This window comes from Nuphar pumila, chromosome 16 (assembly GCF_984573655.1).
Source record: "Nuphar pumila chromosome 16, dmNupPumi1.hap1.1, whole genome shotgun sequence".
Classification (NCBI taxonomy): Eukaryota; Viridiplantae; Streptophyta; class Magnoliopsida; order Nymphaeales; family Nymphaeaceae; genus Nuphar; species Nuphar pumila.
Window position 1 is genome coordinate 15477390 of NC_143264.1, and position 20712 is coordinate 15498101.

The 20712-nt window shown below is 36.2% G+C and overlaps 1 protein-coding gene across 1 annotated transcript in view; it reads right to left on the reverse strand.

Annotated features, from left to right (window-relative positions):
• LOC149813005 (chloroplastic import inner membrane translocase subunit TIM22-2-like) overlaps positions 1–20417 on the reverse strand; it is a 37403-nt gene extending 16986 nt beyond the window's left edge. Inside the window, exons 1-4 of the mRNA XM_089990988.1 lie at positions 20168–20417; positions 5896–5960; positions 5583–5655; positions 5433–5486 (exon numbers count right to left, since the gene is read on the reverse strand). Coding sequence (XP_089847114.1) covers positions 5433–5486; positions 5583–5655; positions 5896–5960; positions 20168–20336 — 361 coding nt within the window. The 5' untranslated portion in view covers positions 20337–20417. The remainder of the gene's footprint in view (positions 1–5432; positions 5487–5582; positions 5656–5895; positions 5961–20167) is intronic.
• Positions 20418–20712: the final 295 nt, after the last annotated feature.

Genomic DNA, 20712 nt, shown 5'->3' on the forward strand with positions numbered 1-20712 from the left:
CATGTCAACCTCTTTGCCTCCCGGTAAAACCTCTTGGCTCTTAGATTCGGGTGCTTCATTTCATATGTCTCCAAGTATTAGTACATTTTCCGAATACTCAAACAATCTCTTTTCATCCTTTGTTTCAATCGTGGATGGAACTTCTCTTGAAGTAGAAGGAATTGAAAATTTTGAAAAACAAGGGTTCTTTATCCCAAAAATTAGATTTATACCAAAACTAAACTTAAACTTGCTTTCGGTTTCTCAACTCTCGGATCATGGGTGTGATATAATTTTTTTATGTAATAAATGTTGGATACAGGATCGTCGGTTCGGGAGGTTGAGTGGGGAAGGTTCTAGGAAGGGAGATCTATACTATATTGATTTCCTTCAAATTACAAAGAACCCTTTTTGTAACGTTGTCCAACAAAAAGATATTAATGTATGCCACAAGAGACTTGGACATCCAAATGTTATAAAAATTTCTTATTTACCTTTTGTTAAACACCTATGTAAAAGTGATTTCACTTATAACGATTGTATTCTTGAGAAATAAAAAAATTACTCTTTTGTCAAAGATCTATGTTTACAACAAGACCTTTTGGAATTGTTCATTCGGATGTATAGGGACCGGTACCAGTTTTATCAAAAGGGGGTTTTACGTATTATGTAATCTTTGTTGACGACTACACAAGATATTGTTGGATATTTTTTCTTAAGCACAAATATGAAGTTTTTTCGACTTTCAAAACCTATCATACGACAATTAAAAATCAATTTAATGGAAACTTAAAAATCTTTAGAACTGACTCCGGAGGAGAATATCTTTAAAGTGAATTCAAAAATTATCTTGAAAGTCATGGTATTCTTCACCAAAGATCTTGTCTGAAAACTCCTCAACAAAATGGATTAACTGAAAGAAAGCATAGACATGTTATACAGACAATTTGAACCCCTCTCATTTCTCAAAACATCCCGAAAGGTTTTTGGGTCAAAGCTGCTTTAACATCTGTCTACCTTATAAATCGGCTACCATCTAAAAATTTGAACAAAATCTCGTCCTTCAAAATGTTGTATACCAAAGAACCTGACTATAGTCGATTGAGAATTTTCGGTTGCAAATGCTTTGTTCTTACTGACAAGAACGACAAACCCTCACCAAAAGCCATTACATGTGCTTTCCTTTGATACTCCGAAACCCCAAAAGGGTTTCAATATTATGATGTTAAGAATGACAAGTTATATGTTTCTAGAAATGTGAGCTTTCTGGAAAATGTTAATGGTTTTGAAAGAAGTGAACCTTATAAAGAAAATATGGATTATTCTTTTTTTATTTGAGCTATTAGCTAAAAATGATGATAGTGATAATGAAGATGAGAAAAATATTTCCTTTCATCCAGCTGCCTACCAACACACTGATGAAGGAGCATCGAGAGATCCTATAACATATACTCATAAAGACAAGCAGTTTTAGAAGTGCAATTGAAAAATACAATGAACCTAGTGGCTCCACTTCAACAAATGAAGAAACCTACGAAGAACTGAGAGAAATAGAAAGGTACTTTCTAGGTTCATCTCATATGATTCTTTTACACCTAAATATAAAGCTTGTCTCAGCGCCATTCACTCCTATGTAGAACCTAGAAACTTCGAAGAAGCCAAAAAGAATGATGAATGGTTAAAAGCAATGGATTGTGAACTTAGAGGCCTCAACAAGGCAAAAACTTGAGAATTCCAAGATCTTCCCAAAGGTAAGAAAATAATAGGGTGTAGATGGGTATTTAAGGTAAAAACTAAGAGCGACGAATCTCTTGAGAGATATAAAACTCGGTTAGTTGCTACGGGATATAGCCAAGAATACGAGATTGACTATAAAGAAATATTTGCCCCTATGGCCGGAATGGTTACTATTAGATGCCTCATCATTGTTGCTTCAATTAACAAATGGAACATCTATCAAATGAATGTTAAAAACGCCTTTTTAAATTGTGATATAAATGAAGAAGTATATATGAATGCTCCGACAGGAACGAAGACTCCCAAAGAAAAGGTGCTTCGTCTTCGAAAAGCACTTTATAGTCGAAAACAAGCCCCCAAGGCTTTGTATGATAGATTTAATTATGTAATGTTAGAAAATAGATTCTCATCTTGTTTCACTGACACTACTTTGTTTGTTAGAAAAACCAATGCAGGGATAGTAATACTGCTTTTATATATAGATGATATGCTAATAACTGAAAGTAATACTAAAGGAGTTAAAAGTATAAAATCAATTTTAAAGGATAAATTTGAAATGTCTGACTTGGGATTTTTAACCTATTTTTTGGTTATTGAAGTGGCATACTCTCATAGAGGGTATTTTTTATCTCAAATTAAGTTTGCCTCTGAGATTCTTGACAGGTCAGGTATTACAGATGATAAAATTTGTGAAACTCCTGCTATAATAAGAGCCAAAATGAAAATTGATGATGGCATTCCCCTCATAGATCTCACTCCCTACAGACAGCTTGTGGGATCGTTAATGTATCTAAGTATTATTAGACCAGATATTTCTCATGCAGTTCATACTGCAAGTCAGTTTCAACATGCACAAACATCTGTTCACATGAGTGTCATTTTACGGATCATCAGATACATAAAGGGTACATTAAATAAGAAAGTATTCTTATCATCTTCCTCTGAATTGAAATTAATTGCTTATACTGACTCTGACTGGGGAGGTGACCCAAATAACCATCACTCCACCACTGGTTTTTGTGTATTTTTAGGAGACTCACTGATCTCATGGAGATGTAAGAAGCACCAAAAAATTGTCTTTATCCTCTACCGAAGCTGAATATCGAATCATGGCAACTACTACCATGGAAATTGTATGGATTCATCAACTATTAGAAGACATGAGGATCAATGTAGAAGGGTCCATCAAGTTATGCTGTGATAACAAGAGTGCAATTTATATTTTAAAAAATCATACATTTCATGAGTGGACTAAACACATTGAGATGGACTGTCACTATGTTCGAGAAGCATATCTGAAAGGAGTCATAGATCTTCCATATGTAATTTCAGAATATCAGTTGGCAAATTTCTTCACTAAAGCATTGTGTTCTCTGTGGTTCAACTTCCTTCTTGGCAAACTTTTGGTCATCATGCCCTAAGTTTGAGGGGGAGTGTTAAATTGTAATACCAAATCATTATAATTCTATATATATTTTATATATATACATGCACATATATATTTCATATATATGTACATGTATCTACCTACGTGTGTATATATATATATTCTCTTATAATAGTTATAGGGGTATTTTAGTCATTTTATGCATATTCATATTATTGAATATGTTGTAATTATTTTCCTTTTTCTTATTTTATTTTTATCTCTTTTTTTTTAATATTAGGATATCATGTGCCTTGGGGGGACCACCTTCTAGTCATTGGGCCCCTCCAACGGTCACATTTGTGACCGTTGGAGGGGCTCCAATGACTAGAAGTGGAGCCTCTCCAAGGTCTCCACTTCTCTATTTAAAGGAGCTCTCCCCTTGTGTATTTTCAAGGCTTTGAGACAAAGCCCAAGCATTATCTAATAAAGTTTTTTTATTCCTTTTTATGCCTTAGTGCATTTGTGAGATATTGTGGGTTGTGCCTTTGTGCACAAGTGTTCTAAGTCTTCTTATTGTGCATTTGTCCACACATTTTTCATCAAGAACTTTGTGTCTTGATTGTAGTGTCTTTTTTAAGACACTTTTACAAACTACTCGTCAAATTCTCCATCGTTTAGGTCCCACATGAAGATTACATTCCAATCTCCAGTTAGTGACCAACAAACAAACACCTTGTGATGAAAAAATTCAGCTGTGCTGTACAAGGGAACTTCTCTTGCAAAGTAGTTTATTCGATGCACTTATTCTTCCAAAAAGGCAAGGTATGACCATTTCCCAAAACGACTCATCAAATACAGCTAACCAGCCCTTCCACAACTGATTTCCTCCATCTCCAGTTTAATATTCACCACCACCACATAGCAGGTAGAGCATTATTCAGCAACCTTAAAAACCTAATGCTAAACCACCCAAATCCTGGGAGACAGTAACAACCTTTCATACTGCTAAACCAAGACCACTGAGTCAAATTAAAAAAAGGAAACAATAAATCTACTGACCCTGACAAATTCAAAGAAAGACTCTTTGAAAATATTAAACCACAGATCATGATGATATAGCCATCAAATGAGGGCACGTTTAGAAGCGAGAAAATGTTAGGAAAAATGCAACTAGGAAAGAAAAAAGACAACTTTTTCCAACCATTCCAAATGAGAGAATTTTTGAAAGAAAGTTTTTCTAAGTCTGATTTTTTATAGGAAAAATTCATACACCTGGGGGGCGGGGAGGGTGGAAGAATTTTTCCTATCAAAAATTCTTTTTGCATTAGGGCAACCATTCAACCACAACACATCTCATTCCATGGGCTGCCTCCAGAAGAGCTTCCTCCATTTTCATCTTCCTCCCACCCACCACCATTTATCTTCATCTTCCTCCTGCCCACCACCATTTTCAGGTCTCTCTCTCTCTCTCTCTCTCTCTCTCTCTCTCTCTCTCTCTCTCTCTAGAGGGGGCTGACCGACACTCTCTCTCTCCCTCTCATTTTTCTCATGCTTTCCACTCCATTTTTCTCATGCTTTCCACTCTGTTTTTCTCATGCAACACAAACAAGTGAAAAAATTTCATTTAGAAAAGTTATCATATCAAAACTTCTCATAGGAAAATTTTTCTTTTCCTATGAATTTTCTTTTTTGCTTCCAAACGTGCCCTTAAAGTGTAACTATCCAATTTCCATTTTATATCCAACAGTTGCGACATGATTTGGGTATTTGTCACAGTAAGGAGTAAAGCACTAGAGCGCCATTGCCGTTCAAGTTACTAATATTTCTGCTCTAATTACTAGGCACTGATAATCATATTGAACCCATAGATGATATTTCTTTTCTTTCTCCTGAAATATGGCATCCCCATTCTAAGGAGTTAGCTTAGTGTTTGTTTCAGCTATTTAATATGGTTAATAATTTCTTAAATTTGCAAGGCCCAAGAGGTTGGAAGATGGACTGGATTGGATTTTATTCAGCAGTTTAGATTTGCCATCAGTTTTTCTCTTCGTCAATGATTAATTTTATAGATAGTCTCAATAGGATCCCAAAAATTAAAAGTACATAAACCAATGCATTGAAGAAGGTGACTTTAATTCTTATTTGGTCCTGGACTACTGGACAAGCATAGTTGCATTGCAACATATCCCATGAAAGTATTTGCAATACAAAACTAACATTGTAAATGTACACATGCATGTGTGCACCCACATTTGTATGACTTCAAAGTTGTAGTTATCACTACAATCTTTCCATGTTATACCTTCTCAGTTAATACTTGAAGACAGGTTTATGAGGTACAGCATACCTGGAAAACTTAAAGCAAGGCCAGTTGCGCATCCAGCAACACCAGCATTAATCACTGCAAACCAAATGTACATGCATTATAAATCTTACATCAGGAGTCCTAAAAGCTAAAGAGTAATACAGCCTTCAAAGGATAAATAATATGGCATACCATCATCTTTGCCTCCCAATCTCTTCAAAAAGCAAGTGACAAGACTGTGCACCCCAGATAAAACAGCAAATATCTATAAAAAGATTGATCAAGCAACAAGAACACTTAGTAAAAAATTATACATCAGGTATACAATAATGTAAATCATTAAAGATATAGATTGCATCAATTACATGCATAATTTCAAACAGTACAAAACTATAGATCAGGTAAGGATGATGTAAATCACCCAACACAGATTGCATCAAGTTCGTGCATAATTTCAAATTAAAGATTACTATCACTCAAAGTACATGAAAACAAAAAGACAAACCTTGGCAGAAGAACCTGCATCAGCAAATGACCCTCTAAATCCTTTCTTCTTTACCAAACCAGAACCTGGTTATGCACATAAAAAGATTTAAATCCAAATGAATTATGGCATGTAAAAGATGACAGAATATACAGAGAATAACTCTTTTATCAAATGTTTGTCCATGAAATGACGGGTAGATGTGGACATCCACATAGCGTGGATGGTTTTAGTTTTCAATGTTTCTTCACATTGTTTGCAAATCAGATGCCACCACAAATGTGATCTCTAACGTTTAAGTACACGTATTAGATTAGGGAATTTTTGTGTTCATGTATATTTATCAAGAAACCTAAAAATCAACAGTTCATATTGCATTTCAATTGTACAATAGAAAATTCAAGTTCTCCCCTTAATAGTTCGATCCAAAGCATGTTTCTGGTAAACAAGCAATAATAAACACATCTGGATTTAGATTAAGTAGAAACCACACGTCACATTGAAAAATAAAACCATAAAACCATCTACACCATGCAAACGCCCATATGTACCATATATATATATATATATATATATATATATATATATATATATATATATATATATATATATATATATATAACAGCCACCTATATCGTTCAAGGTAATATCTCAGTGAGGGTTTCTCTCTGAGAGATTTTCAAAAACTGTTTTTTCTCGGGAAAATCTTTGGAGTTTTAAAAATTAAAAAAATATAAAAAATAATAAGAAAGATAAGAAAATAATAGGTTTTGTGTCAAATTTTAGAAAATAAGTTTAGAAAATATTTAAAATACAAAAGAAACAAAAAATGGCTTAAAATATATAAAATAAGATTTTTTTTCATAAGTATCATGATAATATTGAAATATTTTCATTTTGGCGATATTTTAAAAATATCATGAGATTTTCTTGATAATAGTGGCTAGCTTAATTTCTCGGAAAATCTCGTGATATTTTCAAAATATTGCTCATATCAGTGACTATGATATATATATATAGAGAGAGAGAGAGAGGTGGGTGTGCATGCCCATTTTCCACAATTTTTTATTTTCTTAAAAATGACTGTAAAGATGTGTGTTCTACACAGTTGATTTAATGGAAATCGACTTTTGGATCAACAGATTCTGACATGAAACTAAGGTTATTAAAGGTTGAAAAATCAACAGCTCACAATTTTTAATTTTAGACATTTAAGGATTATGTTTTTTGTGAAAAATGCATGATCCAGTAACTGTACCTAGCAAATGGACCATGCCGGACACATCCATGTGGTTGGATCATCAGAAAACTATGGTTTTTAGTGGTGCACTTCAGTGTGCAATGTAAGTCATGCACACCCACCCCTTTCCTTATATATATGTATATATACCCCAAAAGATTAGGTCACTTGTTAGGACCCTTCAAAAATCATAGTGTAAATTGTTTTTTTTTCCTTGACCTAAACTAGTAGATGTGTTTACCATTGCTTATTTAGTAAAACACATGCTTTTGTCAACAAGGTTTAGTGCCATATCAGTCAATGATTTTGTATCTTCCTAAAAGCTACATCTGAGCATGAAAAATACCTAACCAAATATATGTTTTCTACTAACTGAATTGTGGTAACCATGATTCTGGTCCTAACGAGCAACCAAACTTTTTGGGGGTAGGAGAAGGCGACCTCTCAATGTTGTAAATAGTGTATCAATACCCATATCACATGAGCCTCAAATATGGGTATATCATACCGTACCGTATTGTACGATACGGGGAAAATCTTGAATTAAAAACCACAAAAAAACTGAAAATTACAAAAAGAATAGAGAAAAATCTCCAAAAAATCCAAAAAATTCTTATAGAATGCAATAGATAAAAAAAGAACATGAATATATGCATTATGAGTAACTAAACATAAACATGCACTAGTAAAACATTGGATACGATATAACAAACATTTAACAAAAGTCACGAGTCACAAGCATGAATGTTTGATATCAAAGTTATATATTACATAATAAAACAAAAGAAGAAACATCATAATCTATCAATCATAACGAAAACGATATTCAAGTGATGGATCATCTTCTTTGAGTTGTCTTCTTCTCTTCCTTCATCCACATTCATCCCTGGGTGAGCATAATCATTGTCATCATCCACCTTAGCCTCCATCTCAGTCTCCAGTTGCCTCCAATCCTCATCATCATCCAAGACACCAAGCTCTTCTACCCACTCATCTAATATATTGAAGTTGTCAATACTGATGAGATCATAGTTGCTCCTCTGGCATCTTCTCGATTCTTTTTGTATTTGTTTGCAATATTTAGATATTAATTAGAATACAAGTTGTATTAAAGTGGATCCACTAACATATATTAATGTTACCTTTGCTTCAATCTCATGTTGTATGCGAAAAATACAAGATCATTTAATTGAGAGTGATCTAATCTATTCCTTTTCTTTGTGTGGATGCGCTAAAAAAACTCAAATTTCTCTTGTATCCACTTGCACTGCATCCTTAACTCAATATACACTGTGCAAACCCAGATAATGAAGGAGCATCTCCACCCAACCTATTACACCATTGATCTAAAAACTAAACCAACAAAATATATATATATATATATATATATATATATATATATATATCATGAGAGAAAATCCTTGCAACACAAAAATACATAATTAAATATAATAACATTGAATTTCAAATGCATACCTGGCCGTAATGAGCTACGCAATTGGATTGTGTTCCTTTATCCAAAGTCTTTGAGTTTTGTTCATACTTGGTTAACTCAAATGAATTTGTCTCTGGAAACTATGATCTCTATTAAGTTTCTCAATGGAGTTCAGAACGCCTATTTGCACTTCTCTATCATATAAGAATATGGGGAAGAATTTGATGGCAGGATTGAAGTAAGAGGCAGTAACATGAATATCTTGATGGAGTTGGTGAGTCCATCTCTTATCAATCACATTCCAAACTAGCATATAATACTTTTTCTTGTTGCTAAAATTTCTCTAATCTGTGTTTTTGACCTGTTCATATCATCATACAAGTAGGACATAGTTGGAACATCGTCATTGTCCACTCATCTCAACACTTTCACGATTGGCACTGTCATCCTCAAAAACATACTACTCTTCTAAAACTTCATGGAGAAGATTGTCTCCACTATCTCAATTCCAATAGGTTTATGCACAATCCTCATTGCAAACCACTCATCTGAAGCAAACATCTACTTTAATTCATTTTGATGAATGAAAAGGCTCTATATAGTCAAAACCAGGGTTACCGAAAGCGCTACAGGGCATGGAGAAGTGTGCTTCCCTGAAATGCATTTCGAAAGCACGAAAGCCGTGCTTCTGAAATGCCAAGGGAAGTGTTGATTTAGTGTGGGAAGCAAGATTCCTAGTAATGGGAAGCCCGCTTCCTTGTATGGACATGTTTAGCCTCTTTTTTTTTACCAAAAAAATTAAAAAAAGTAGTAAAATACCCTTTTTTTAAAAGGTATAATGGTTATTATTGATTATTCCCTTATAAAAGGGAAATTCGAATAGGGTTTCGATTTTCCCAATCTCTCTATCTCTCTCGTTCTCGAGTCTCAACCTCCAACAACCAGCGACTCTCCAGCAGCTTCCGACGACGTTCAACGAGCTCCGACGACCTCCGTGACCATGGTTTTCTTCAGGGCCTTCAGGTATGCCCGATTTCTCTCTCTTACTCTCACTGTCTCTCGGTCTCTTTCGCTATCCCTCTCCCTCACTCTCTCTCTCTCTCGTTGTCTCTCTCTATGTCTCTCTCACTCTTTGTCTCCCACGTTGTTTCTCTCGCTCTCGTTGTCTCTCTCTCAGTCTCGCTCGCTATCCCTCTCCGTCTCTCTCGCTCTCTCACTGTCTCTCTCTTGCTCTCACACTGTCTCTCTCAGTCACTTTCTCTATCTCTTTCAGTCTCCTTCGCTATCTCTCTCGTGCACTCTCGCTCTCACTGTCTCTCAGTTTCCTTTTCTTTTGTGGATGCTTGAAACTATCTCATTTTTTTGTGTGTTTTAATAGTTAAAAAAATTTAGATTCATAGATGATATGTTGGTTCTCTTTGCCACTTTCTCCTAACAAGCATTACTATGTTTTATGATTAAAATTTTGATGGACATGTATGATGTATTAGCTTGTTTTTGTATGACCTACTAGCATCTTTTTGCTATTTTTCCCTTGCCAACACTATTTATAACATAGGTATTTTTATTGTTTGGATTCTTGGCCCGTCTAAAATGCAAAGTATGGATGGCAGAAGGTGTTTCCAAGGGTGATTCATATTGAATGTCGTTGAGCCTTAAGAGAGGTTCTGCAAAGCATGATTACACTCGAAGTGCTATAACTCTGGTGTCTTGACTACTTTTGGCATGTTAAAATCTTGGTTTGTAGAAAGCAAGCATTCATATAGATGGAGACCCAAAGTCTACTTCTATGTAGTCGCTTGTTTACGTACATTTATTTCGGCATGATTCTATGCACAAACATTTTTCGGTAATGGTAGTGCCGCAAATAGTGGAATGGTACCATTTTGAAGGTTGTCTCTCGGATGCACACAAAGGCATTTACCATCTTATTGTGCTCATGTTATATAGTTTTGGTTCCACATGCATCTTAATTCTTGACGAACTTTAGTTTAGAGTCTTTAGACTGATGCATGTGCTTTTGTGATGCAGGTATATGTGCTTGTTCTTTGCTTCACTAATGACTATCACAAATTACGAGCTCGGCAATTATGGTAATGAGAATTATTCTCTTAGCAATTTGGAGCATAAATCTGCTAATGGTGTTTGGAATGACAGAAATGATAAGGAGCCCGATTGTCCATATGAGTTTGAGGAAGGAGAAGAAGATTGTTTCGATTAAAAAGATAAAGAAGAATATGACATAGATAGGTACTATTAAGATGACACAGAACCACCTAGCATGCATAGAACAATAGTGTTATGGCACCATGTATGGAAACAAAAGAAGAGCGGGCAAAGAAAGCAAGGTGGAACTCATGTGTTTATGTGCAGGCACTGCAAAACTATTTATCATGGGTCATATACTCGAGTTTTTGCACATCTCATGTGAGCTCCAAAGGAAAAGAGTGTTGGGATTGTCTTTTGTCCTGTAGTTGCGAAAGATAAAGAGTTGGCAAGAAAAATTAAGAGGCAAGTTCGATGAGTGGAAGCTTCATCAGGCACATTTCAGTTTAAAAGATCAAGAATTGATAAACCGAAGCCTATGACTCCATCTTTTTTTGCCTCTAATGGAAGTCGAAGCACTGTTGATATTTATGATACCTTTAAAAAGATAAAAAGAGACGATGTAGATCATAAAGTTATTAGGTTTTTATGTGCAAATGATATAGCTTTCAATGTGTTTCAATTACCGTATTAGGAAGAGATGATATTTGTAGTTAGTAAAGTGTCTGGATATAAGATTCCGTCATATAAAAAAGCCCGAACAATGTTGCTTGACAATGAGGAGTATGTCTACAAAGACTTAAGTAAATTTCGAGAAAAGTTTGAGTTTGGGGTTTTCATCGTCTTAGATGGTTGGACAAATATAAAGAACAAGCACCTGATAATTATACTTGCATCAAATTATTTTAGGTCGATGTTCTTATATGCGAGGGACTTTTCTAATTTACAACAGTCAACTACAAATATTATCGAGTTTTTGAAGACTGGATTTAAAATAATGGGACATTCTAATGTGGTGCAAGTGATTATAAACAATGCAGCAAATTGCAAGTTAGCTGGTGAAGAATTGAGACAAACACAAGTATATTTTTTGTTACCTTATGTTGTGCACACCCTTAATTTGATTTTTAAATATTTGGCACGTGAGTTTCATTGGTTGGGAGAGACATATTTGCAGAGTAAAGAAATTGTGAAGTATATCACAAATCATTCAAAAGCATTAGCAATCTCTAGAAGCAATGAAAAATTAGAGCTAATAAAGATTACAAAAGCAAGGTTTGCTTCATATTATATTACTCTGAAGTGCTTGCTTGACGTAAGGGAGAACTTGAGGCTTAAAGTTATATCATATAGATGGAGTGAGTAGAAGCAATCATGCACTTATTGGACTATGAAAATGATAGTTATTATGACCAAGGTTGTAAGTATCGTATCGTTACGCGTATCGGTTAGGCCCAAATTAAGACCGTATCGTATCATATCATAAAATATTGTAAATTTTTAATAAAAAAAAACAAAAATCCAAAAAAATCAAGAAAAATTAAAAAATTTAGCAAAAATTCTAAAAAAATCATATTATGTGAAACAATTATGAATTGCATAAAATCACGTATGAAGCATTTATGTCTTTGTGAGCTGCATAAGACATCATCAAACATCAACTATCTCATAAGAACAATCCAAAATATTAAATATCTTGCAATTAAGAACATATTACAAGACTCATACTTTAATATTACATAAACAAAAATATTATGGCAATAGTTTCACTCGATTTTCAATCGGTTTTCACTCATTACTTGAGTGCCCCATTGCCATGCCGGATCATCTTATGTCATCTTTGTTGAAGGAGTGTGGAGTTTGATTTCTACCTTGATATAAATTTTTTGGAGAGTAGCTTTGTAATTTTACTCATAATAAAAAAAAATTACCTTAACCCATTTTCTTGAGTAAAAAAATGGTGGAAATGCACTTTTTTTTTACCTTAACCCACTTATTTGGGTGAAAAAATAGTGGAAATGCCCTTGTAATAGCCTTTAGACAAATGGAGAAGTCGGCCCTCAAAAGGTATTTAAAACCCAAAATGAAAAAAAGTAACTTTCGGCCTTTTTAAAGTGTGTCAAAGGTGTATCATACGATACACCCTGTATCATACGATACACCCTGTATCATACGATACGGCACGATATAGGGGTGTATCGTATGATACACCCAATATAAGTACGATACACACTCGTATCGCAATATGAGTATGTATCATATAGCAAAACCAAAAAGTAATGATACATATCGTATTGTATCGTACGTACAATACGTTATGATACTTACAACACTGATTATGACAAAAAAAGTTGTTCTTGATGAAGAATATTAAAATTTTATTTGTTTAGCATTATTTTTCACAAAACCCATCTATAAGATGATCAAATTATGTGGTCAAGAAGACCCTATAATTAATGAAGTGTATAAAGGCATAGACGATATGTTTGGGGAGATCAAAGACAATCTAAAATGACAACTAAATTTGTATGAAAAGATTCATAGGACTATCTCAAATAGATTGAATAGAATAAATGTGTCCCTTTATAGCCTAACTCACATGCTTACTCTGAAATATTATGAGTCAGAGTATCTCAAGATCCCAGCACCAAGAGGGGTCAAACGAGTTTCTCCAGGTAAAAATTTTATTTTATCTATTTGATAAAGCTTAAAGTTTAAAGTTTAATGATTTAATTATTTTATTCTTTCATTTGCATTTTCTTATTATTGCTTACCAATCTTTTTCTTTTCTGCAAAAACAGACTAATATTTTATATTGTGCAATGCTTGCGTTTGATGTCATATTTGGTGGAAATGAAGAACTCTCTTCACTTTACAGGTCACAACTTGTGGCTTTTGCATCGAGAAGTGGAAGATTTAGCTGGAATGCAGCAAGAATTGATGCATTGAATCCTACAATGTCGGTCAATAATTTATGGCGTTTTTATGGTGGTGATACACCCAAGTTGAGAGTATTAGCCATTAAGGTTTTATCTCAACCTATTAGCACATCTTCTACAAAAAGAATGTGGAGCACCTATAGCTACATTTATAATGTTAAAATAAATAGACTCAATGAAGATCGTGTTGATACCATAGTGTATATCCATTCGAATCTTCGATTGATTGACAAGTATAATTAAAGTGTTTTATACTTTTATTTTGATATCTTATAAAATACTTATGCATCATTGATTATTTGTTAGTATTCATATTTTGTATTCTTGTTATAAAAAAGTGCAACAATCATTACAAAGAAGTATATAATCGAAAATGAGATATCAATTTAGAACTTTCTATTGTAGAAGAAAATACGTTAAGATTAGAGGACATGCGCTGGAGACACTTGGATGATAGTGCACAATAATCAAGCCCTATTTTCAAAACCAAAGGTGTACAACCAAGAGCTCCATTGCCTCCAATAATAATATGCACAAATGAGGTTGAAGAGGATTCAAATCAATCCAACTAGTAATATACAAGAGTGACCATCAATTCCCTAAGGGCGGATTGATCGTTTCTTTAACAGGAGACCTAGGCGAGGTATGTGTTATGTATCTTATATTTTTTTTTTTACTTTCTTCTATATATGTATTGTTTATGTTTTAAATTAAAAAAAAATAACATTTTAAGTTTTTAACATATTTATTATAGGAAATGAAGAAAGTGGAAGGAATGGAGGGCATGAAGGACGTGGAGAGGCAGGAAGTTCATCCAGATTATTGACCTGAAGGGGAAGAGAAAGTTGATAGATTATTGATTATTGACACTAAAATGAACTCTTGAATTCTTGAAATTTTTTTTATTATGTAGTTGGAGTAGTTCAACTTGGAAACTCTTATGTTTCTTTGGCCGTTTGGCGGTGACTTTTTTGTCATGGACTTGTAATATTTTATTTGTTTGATTTTGGTGATATGTACTTTTGTTTTGAAGTTTACATGATAAAGTGAAGTAGTGAATTATGTTAATTTTAAAGTTTTATACCTTTGAAATGCTTGAAATTAAATTATGTTTTTAGTGCTTAAATGCATAATTTGCTTTGTGCACTTAAAAAATTAACTATATCTCCATGTAATCTTTTGGTTTATTGATTTTTCTACCTCGCAGAAATCACAACCTCAAATAACAAGTCATTTGATTTGTTTCTTGAAAAATGTACGCTTCTTAATCAATTTTATTAGTTTTCTTAATGTATTATTTATTAAATGCTTGCATGCATTTGTTAAATGGTTGTAACAGGAATATGAATTATGAATTTTTCTTGATATATTATTTATTAAATGCTTGCAACAAGATGCATTTATTAAATAGTTGCAACATGAATAAGAATTATGGATTTTTTTGATGTATTATTTATTAAATGCCTACAATAGGATGTGTTTGTTAAATGGTTGCAACAGGAATATGAATTATGAATTTTTTTTATGTATTATTTATTAAACGCATGCAACAGATTCATTTGTTAAATGGTTGCACTTTGCATATACGATTCAGTTTTTAGCTACTCATGTTTTATTTTGTCAGTGATCACATAAATCTTAGATTTTGTTAAATTAAAAATATATATATATAATTATATTTTCACTTCCTTTTCGATTCATATTTGCTTCCCACTCAAATCCTAGGTTGCTTCCCTCTTTGTTTCTCCTTTGAATCCTGGTTCACATCCGGTTTGCTTATCTTCTTGCTTCCGAGACAATTCCCGATTCGCTTCTAAGTCGTTCTATGTTTTTCGCTTCCTAAAATTTTAGAAGTGCCTCGCTTCCCGCTTCCCACTTCCTTGATTGGCAACTCTGGTCAAAACATTCATAGCAATCCTTGCCAATGCAGGGTACATTAATTTGACTCCCTTAGTAAACCTCCTTATCAAGTTTAGGATGACCAAATGATTATAAATGAATTTTGTTACTTTTTTGCACATCTCAATTCACTCAAAAATGCTCTCCATCTCACCATATCTTCAAGCATAAGATCAATGAAATGTGGTGTGCATGGACACCAAACAAAGCACTTATATTCCTCATGCATCATTAATCCAACAACTTTGAAGTTCGTTGCATTATCAGTAATAAATTAGACCACATATTCGGGCTTAACATCCTCCACCAACAACTCATTTGTCAGCTTTTGTCTAATAGACATGTCAATGGATATAAAAAACATAACACCTTTAGAACAAGAAAACAAAAAAAATTACCAGATTCATTATCGCCTGTCCATCCACCCATCTACCATGATGGTGAAGCAATAGTCTTCCAAGACTCGCTTCACTTATGCAACAACTTGCTTCAAAATCCTACCCCTCAATGCATGATAGGAGGGCATCTTGTAACCAGCTCCTATACTGGCTATTGGATCAGCTATAGCCTGAAAATGATATGAGTTTGCAGCGTTGAATAGTGTGCAAGTCTCATAAAAAAGCCGCCAAACTGCTAGATTTGTCTGCTCAATCATTTGCTTGGAGGTCATGGCATAACGTATATCTAGTTGAGCTCTAGGGGTCGTCCTAGGTGGGAAATAAGTATTAATCCCATGCCCTGAACTCGTAAATCCCCTATATCCTCTCCTCCTTCCCCTACTACTACCACCAGGTCCACCACGAGATGGTGCACATCCAGTACCACTGCTTTTTGTCCCCAACTCAACCCCCTTGCCCTTCTATTGTCGTAAAAACTCAAACTCCTACTCAGTGGGGCCGGTCACATTGTCAGTTGCTTCCCCATACGCCTCAGGTAGCATTTATGGATCTTCCCAAGGTTGGGATACATCGTAGCCCCCAATTTTTGTCGCCTCTTGTTGTTGTTTTTGCCTCTTCCTTTGAGATTTCTTCAAAATCTCATGCATCTACCATTTCAAAGCATTTGACAGATTCGAAGAAGTGCATGCAATTATATCTTTCCTTGTGCCAACTAAATGATGCTTTCATCCTTGAAATGCCTCCATGAATCTGCCTCTTACAATAGTTGCACCGGTTCAACATCATGTTTTGTTCATAAACCGGTGTATAATGATCTCATGACGGATCTCTTGATGTAGCCATGCTCCAAATGCATTGAATCAAACACTCCAGGGTTCAGATTTGAAAGTTAGAGGGCACAAAATGTGTCTGTATCAGGGTTACCGGAAGCGCCTAGCTAAAAGGGGAAGCGCGCTTCCCCGAAGCGTGCTTCGGAAGCGCGAAACCTCGCGCTTCCGAAGCGTGGGGGGAAGCGTCCCCCTTTTTTGGGAAGCGTGTTTCCCTTTAATGGGGGACGCGTTTCCCTTTAATGGGGGACGTGTTTCCCTTTAATGGGAAGCGCGCTTCCCATCACGCTTCCCCCTCGCTTCCCCCACGCTTCCCCTGTTTTTTTCAATTTTTTTATTTTTTATTTTTTATTTTTATTTTTTTCGCTTCCCCCTCGCTTCCGAGACGCTTCCTAGGTCGCTTCCGAGACGCTTCCTAGGTCGCTTCCGAGACGCTTCCCGCTTCCTAAAATTTTGAAAGTGCCTCGCTTCCCGCTCCCGCTTCCCGTATCGCTTCCCGCTCCCGCTTCCTCAACTGGCAACCATGGTCTGTATGATAAAAACGACTAGATTAGGATAAATCACGCTATTAGGTTTCGGATCTAGCAAAAGCCTCAATTTCTAGGGTGGGGTAGGATGGAAATGGATGAGATTTGAGCATTAGAAGCAAGAAAAAAGGTTGGGTAGGACGGAAATAGGTGAAATTTGATGCAAATCACACTAATAGGACTCATATCCAGCAAACGCCCCAATTTTTAAGGTATATTTAATCTCAAAATATGGTAGGTAGGCTTAGAAAAGGGGTTTGGGGAGAGGGAGCATGAAAAAATGGGGTCAAAATGACCCTTGAGGGCTAAAAAATGCCCCCCATGAGTGGTCTGTCGCCATTTTTCCGGTGCCGGAAAAGTAAAAGATAAATAAAAAGGCTAGACTCTTACAATACACCCTTTTATCGTACGATACATATAGTATCGGTACGATAATCGGACCAAATAAGATTTACTACTTAAATCCCATCAGTTCTCCCACCAATACTACAATATATAGTATCGTATCATAATACTGACCGCACTGCTCTCTCTCTCTCTCTCTCTCTCTCTCTCTCTCTCTCTCTCTCTCTCTCTCGGGCCTCCCCCTACAAGTCAAGCCAACCTCTAAAACATCATGGGCATCGGTTGTTGACAAGGTGTGTCTTAAGCTCCAGTCTTGGCGTGCAAGATATTTGTCTCTTGCTGGCAGAATTACTTTGATCAGGCATGTTTTGTCAGCAATTCCTGAATTTTTCATGTCGGTCTGTGTCATGCCTATCAATGTTGAGCACCAGCTTAAGCGCGTCCTGTCAAGGTTTTTATGGCGTGGTGTAAATGGACCTTATAAGAGGCACTTGGTGGGATGGGACTCCATTTTTATGCCAAGGACTATGGCTGGCTTAGGAATTTTTGCTTTGCGTAAAAGGAGTGTGGCATTGGCTGTGAAGCAGTGTTGGTTGGCTCATACGTCACAAGATGCATGTGCAAACTTCCTCCGGCTAAAATATGGTCTAATCGATTCTCTTGTTGTTCGTCGGGGAGCTCGTGGACCATACACATCGCATTTGAGGAAAATGTGGTTTAGGGCATTGCGTTTGTTTCTTGACAGGGATTTGGACGTGGGGGTAGACGGATCTTGACTTCAATGGGCAGTCTCGAATGTGGGAGTTTTCCAAGTCCACAAGGTCTACCGTTCTCTTTTACCTCCAGGTCAAGGTTGGATCCCCAACAATGCTTTATGGGCGAAGGGACCATCTCCGAGGACCAAGGTATTGGCTTGGTTGATTCTTCATGACCGGATACAGACCCATAACAATATCAAGATGATGGGTTTTCAGTTTCCCAGTTGGTGTGTGCTTTGTCGACAGGCTGAAGAAACTACACATCTTTTTTTGTCGTGTGAAGTGTTTCAAGAATTGTTTTCTAAAACTTGGAGGGCTCCATCAGTTGTTATGCGGGAGGGCTGTTTTGCGTTAAATCTTATCCTCCGCCCTGCTATAATTAGACGCGAAAAGAAGTGGAGGACTATTTGGAGAGTTTGGTTATTTACAGTATGGTGGTTCATATGGATGGCCAGAAATGATGCTACTTTTCGGGATACAGACCCATAACAATATCAAGATGATGGGTTTTCAGTTTCCCAGTTGGTGTGTGCTTTGTCGACAGGCTGAAGAAACTACACAACATCTTTTTTTGTCGTGTGAAGTGTTTCAAGAATTGTTTTCTAAAACTTGGAGGGCTCTATCAGTTGTTATGCAGGAGGGCTGTTTTGCGTTAGATCTTATCCTCCGCCCTGCTATAATTAGACGCGAAAAGAAGTGGAGGACTATTTGGAGAGTTTGGTTATTTACAGTGTGGTGGTTCATATGGATGGCCAGAAATGATGCTACTTTTTGGGATGTCCCGTTCAACCTTAATCGTTTGACCCATAGGGTCTTGGGTGATGTGTATGCTATCTTACGCATATATCTCAAAGACCTGTCTCTGCCACCAACCGATCCTCATATAGATATTTGTGGTCCTGGATGAGTTTTTTGTTTTGTGTTCAGGTTTTTTCTGTTTTTTTTTTGTTATTGGTGTTCTCATGTTATGCTGTTGTGTTTGTGCTTGTGGGTCTCAACGCTTTGTTGAATTTCACTTTTAAGTAAGGTTGATCGCTTTTCGTCTCTCTCTCTCTCTCTCTCTCTCTCTCTCTCTCTACATATATACATATATAGAGAAAACAGATAATATATATTTTCCCTTTTCCTCTCTTAACAGACAACGCAGGATTGAGGTTCCAGATATGGTTAGTATATATTATGAAGATGACTACAACCATTACACAATGACTGTCGTATTCCATGGGCTAGAAAGAAGACAGCAATGCATGGAAGGATCAATGTGTAGGATAAGATCAAGACGAGCTCGTCTATTAAAGGTTTCGAAATGTAAATAGTGAAAACAACTATTGACAGCCAGATCAGAATTGAGCTTCAAAACAAGACTCTGAAGTCTGAACATATAACACCGCCTTCAGCTTGAACAAGATGTGGTGACTCTAAACATGCAACATCAGCTTCGTAGGTCCTTTCAGCATTCTTGTCGAAACCCACTAACCTTCCCTGGTCATCCTAACTTCCTCGAGGAAATTCAAGGGAAGAAGCTTTGTGCTTCTTATAGACTTACAAGTGCAAACAAAAGTATGTTAGACTAGTAAGTTTCTTTTTTCAGCACCATTATAATCAAATTTTCAATCCAACAAGACTTACAGCTTGGACCATCATCATGTTACATTAGTGTTTTTCCTTTTTCATCACCAATACAATCAAATCTTCAATCCAAAAAAAATCAGGTTTTACATGAGAAACATGCAGAAATCGTATGGCAAAAAAAATCCAAAAAGCCCCAATCAGAATTCCCCAAAGGGAAAGATTGAAATGCTTAAGCCACCAACCAAGAAGGAAACACGCAGATTGTCGTCGAAGATAATAAATGTAGAGAGAGAGGAGGGGGGCTGACCGTATCCAAAAGCGGAGCCGAGGAGGGCACCAGCAGCGGCGTCTCCGGCGAACCTGGCGAGGCAGAGGAAGGGGGCGCCTGAAGGTGAGAAGGAGGGAGCAGATGGGCTGGTGGTGGCGTTGGGGTTTCCATTCAGTTCGCTCTCTCCCTCGCTGTCAGAGTCGGACATCTCTCTCTCTCACTCTCACTCTCACTCTCACTCTCTCCGCTAGTAAATGGTCTCAGAAATCGAGAGTCGGGGTTATCCAGTTCCAGAGTTCCATTATGTAAGTTCGATTTGAATAACGGATGTTTGTGGCTTAAATCAAGTATGTGCACATCAAAAGTTTGTGAGTTTGCAATGTCCAATAAAGTTTTGAATTGTTCTCGGGTTAATACTAAGGGCATGTTTGGTTGAGCCTCACGAGTGGAGGTGAGCAATGAGCGTCTCGGCTTAGCCTGTCATGGGTCGGGCCTGGGCCCTTAAATTCAGTTTCGGCTCGGCCTGAAGCCACAGCAGGTTATATGCTCTTATATGCCCCCCCCCCAAGATCGCCGTTAGCTAC